At 30.5% G+C, this 4,060-nt stretch overlaps 1 protein-coding gene across 1 annotated transcript; it reads left to right on the plus strand.

The window, feature by feature from the left end:
• The first annotated feature begins 608 nt into the window (after nt 1-608).
• LOC102602980 (uncharacterized) lies at nt 609-1,739 on the plus strand. Its single transcript, XM_006358369.2, has 2 exons — nt 609-948; nt 1,231-1,739. The coding sequence occupies exons 1-2, from the start codon at nt 676-678 to the stop codon at nt 1,465-1,467; spliced, it is 510 nt and encodes a 169-aa protein (XP_006358431.1). The 5' UTR covers nt 609-675; the 3' UTR covers nt 1,468-1,739.
• The last annotated feature ends 2,321 nt before the right edge of the window (nt 1,740-4,060 follow it).

A 4,060-nucleotide genomic window follows, 5' to 3' on the forward strand; every position in this document is an offset into this window, starting at 1 on the left:
TATATATATATATATATATATATAAATTTTATTTGAGAAAGGTATTAATCACCAACAATGAAGAAAAGAAGTATTACAATTACGATTTGAGAAATATCATTACATCAATAATAAAAATATGATTTAAAGCAAAAAATATTCAAAAAAAAAAAACGGACCAAGGCTTACGTTTTTACGCTTGGAGCTTACACCCCAAATTCTAGGACCTACGCCCTATGGATCTACACCTTACATTTGTTCCCCGGTGCATTTTTGGTGCGCCACGCCTCGAGACTCGCCCCGAAAAACGTTTTTGAAAACATTGATCTGAACAGTCACCTTGTTGGTGAGTGTTCGATTCCCGTCATGATCATCTTTTTGTAAATTAGGAAAGTTATTAACGCGAATATGATCCCCTTAATGACTATCTAAACCTTGTGAGTTGTGTGGAATCTTGAAGATAATTTGTCTGTTAATATGGCCCATAAGGAATATCTCCTTGAAATTTTAGCCTCAATGGAATTAAACAATTAATTATTCACACGAAAACGAGTAACATGATTAACTAAGGTCTAAATTAATTAATATAAAATCTTTAAATTCCTCTTATTTATTTGCTCTGTCCTACCCCCTTTTCTCACCACAAATCACAACTTAGCTACTTATTTTTCAAAGTATAGTTCTTGAAACTTTGAAATGGGAAAGAATTACCAAATGATGAACAAAGAGAGAGAGTCACAAGGGCAAGGTGTTTGTGAAAAGATTTTCAAATTTGCAGTGAATATAAGTCCAGCTTTTCGATCATTTCGCCGAAATTCTCCACAATTTGTTACTAATACGAAGCCAAAAATAGATCATCAGAGGAATTATACAACTAATATATCCAAACCAGTTTCTATTGTTGATCAACTTGAGTTAAATCGCCAGCAAATTCCATCTCAAAACTTGTCTACTGCCTCCAACAATATGGTACTATTGAATTGCTTGTCCATTTATTATGATCATGTTTAATTGACGTTGTTTGTCTAGATATTTTTTTTTGCTGTTATAACATACTAACATGAAAAATTAGTTTCAAAGATAAATTTGATAGTCACAGTGGAATGTTGTTATAAAGAAATTTGATTGTACGAGTCAAACATGTGATTTTGCTTTTTGGCCAAAATATCTTACATACAACAAAACTTAAGCTTTTTTTTTTTCTCTTCATATACTTCTAAGTAGTTAGTTAATTATATTATGTCTGAACAGGTGCTCGTCGAATATAATCACATTGCAGGAGAAAATAGTGCAACAACGCGCAAGTTCAGGGGTGAATCTATTAAAGATGTGAACAAGTCCTCTGTAAAGAACACGATCACTACTATAGTTCATCATCATGAGATAAATGAAGGTCCTAAAGATGATAATGACAGATTTTCTAATTATATTGATCATGTCAAAAACAAGATGAGAAGTATCTCTAGTTTTGATGACAAGTATGGCTAGTTTTGATGATGATAAAGTCACTTACTATTTCAAGTTCAACATTATTTAGACTATTGATGCCTGCTGGTGGGGAACAAATGGAGCTATTTGAACAATAATTTGCAAAATTATATGTATAATTTTTTATACTTTGGTTAAATAAAGGAAAAAAAATAATTGATTTTTATTATACTGTGTTTGTATTAGAAAAAAAGATTGAATGTTGGAAAAAGGAAAGAAGCTTTTTTAATGTTTTTTGGTGTTGTAAGATTGACATTCATTACTAATTTGTTGTGCTAATTTATATAAGAGATAATTTATTATTTTGTGTTTATTTAATTCTTGTTATTAAAAGCTATTCATTTCCAACATTTAGACTTATATGTAATCAATAGGGATGATATAATAAAATTATCTTTTTATTTATTGTTTCTCAAGGTATGTCAAGTCAAATATAATATATGGACAAGTAAAAAAGGACGAAAGGAGTATAAAAAACTATCAAGTGATTTGTTCTCATTTATTCAAGCTTTAGTGGATAAAATTATTCAATATTTGGCCGATGGCTATTTTGTCTTGTTTGAAACTTCAGTCTACGCATAGGTTGTGACTATTTATTAGACGTTTGAACATGAAAAATGTGATTTAAAAAAAAGAGAATAGTATTTGAAGTTAAGCTAAAAATTAATGGAATTTGATTATTGATTTTTGTGTGATGTCTCTGTACCCAAAATAGATGTGCTGCATTTTTACTCAATACTATAACTAATGCAAACATTAGTTATACATAGCATGAAAAAGTATATCAAATTAGAGATTACTAATACACAAAAGCTAATACATGCATTGTTTTTGCTAATGCACTTTACCAAACGATCCCTTAATGATTTACGAAATTTTACAATTCACAGCATAAAAATTATACTTGAATATGCATTTAAATTGAAATTTATGAGTGGGGAATTTTCTTAACCAAACATTGTGTTGCAAAAAAAGTGATTTGGCATATATATATAGTGCTGTCCTCCATTAATTCCTTAGCTTCATTCATGCCCAAGAAAGAATTTAGGGGTCTATACTATTGACCTCATAGACTCACATAGACTCCCAAACCAATCACTATGAGATTCTTTTACCAAGCAAGAAAACGTTGTCACATCAAATCGATCGTTACATAAAATAAGATTTTTCAGCATTATATAATGATGAATTAAACAATACGATATAATAAAATTTAAATACCAGTCAAAAAGAACTTTATATATAAACCAATGACACACAATACAATGGTAACAATAACCATCCCATATGGAATCTTGTAAATTAGGAAAATATCAAACAAGAATATGATTCCCTTAATGACTAATGACTAATTTACATTACACCTTGTGGAATATTAGAAGAAACATGATTAAATAAATCAATCTCCATAATATATAATCTCCTATCTCCTCTGCATCCAACCTTCTCCCAAAGTGTACTCTAAAATGGGAAAGAACCAAACCATCATCAAAGACACTCAATCTCAAGGCCAAGGAGTATGTGAAAAGATTTTCAAATCACTACATCTAACTTCAATTTTTCGATATTTTTCCCGAAATCCCAAATCAAAAATAGCAACTAGTGATCATCATCACAGAAGCGACCCTGCTAAAGCCACAGAATTGAAGCTAGTTGTTACTCAAAAGGATCAAATTACCTCAAACAAGGTACATGTGGAATATAATCATAGCGAAGTAATCGAGTCTAAAACAGGATCCCCTGTACATATGCTTGCAACAAGAGGAGATTGTATGGAAAGTCAAGATTATACTAATTATAATGACACTAGTAGTAATGACAGGTTTTCTAGATATATCGATCACATGAAGAGCAAGATTATGTCTAGCTATGATGATGATGAACACGATATCGGTCAAGGCTAGCATCTTGAAGAATCTTAGCAAACTTGGATGTTTGTTTAATTACCAAAATGACTTCGATAAGGAGGAATTAAGAATGGGAGAATGATGACTAGTATATTGGTTAAATATTTTAAAATAACTTTATTTAATACTTGTAAATTTCTTATATTAATGTCAACTTGTATACAGATATCATCAGGTGATGGTGATCGAGGTTGTAATAGTAATAGTACTAAATGAATTTTTTCAAAATTCATTTAGTTTTATTCTTTTCTTCATCTTACTTATGTATGATTTGAGAACATGTTTATTATCTCCATCCATCAAAATATAATGGACTTTCTCTTAATGAGAGCATTAGAAGGTTGTATCGTCATCCATATCCATTTTGAGATGGGAACTCAAACAGGATACGATAGACCATGTTTGATGAGTTTAAGGTATACAATTTAATTATTAATTATTTGCAGGCCAAAACTTTAGGGTGTGCGCTGACTCATGATGAGCTCTTTTGGGCTACACATATAGGAAAGAAGAAGAATGTGAATGAATGGGTCGAGGCAAGGGCTTAAAAAGCTTATGTAAGTTTGAAAATTAGTACAAATTGTAATAATATGACTCTATATGTATATACTAACTTTTGTTTTCATATATGTAGGTTGTTTATCAACAATGCTTGTCTGAGTACAATGAGACTCATCAAGTCCAGG

The sequence above is a fragment of the Solanum tuberosum genome, unplaced genomic scaffold, assembly GCF_000226075.1.
Source record: "Solanum tuberosum cultivar DM 1-3 516 R44 unplaced genomic scaffold, SolTub_3.0 scf00263, whole genome shotgun sequence".
Classification (NCBI taxonomy): Eukaryota; Viridiplantae; Streptophyta; class Magnoliopsida; order Solanales; family Solanaceae; genus Solanum; species Solanum tuberosum.

Bases quoted from the DNA above. Each gene is read 5' to 3' on its own strand.
- LOC102602980 (XM_006358369.2), top strand. From the start codon at position 676: ATGGGAAAGAATTACCAAATGATGAACAAAGAGAGAGAGTCACAAGGG. The intron at 949-1,230 runs GTACTATTGAAT...ATGTCTGAACAG, and splicing joins CTACTGCCTCCAACAATATG to GTGCTCGTCGAATATAATCA.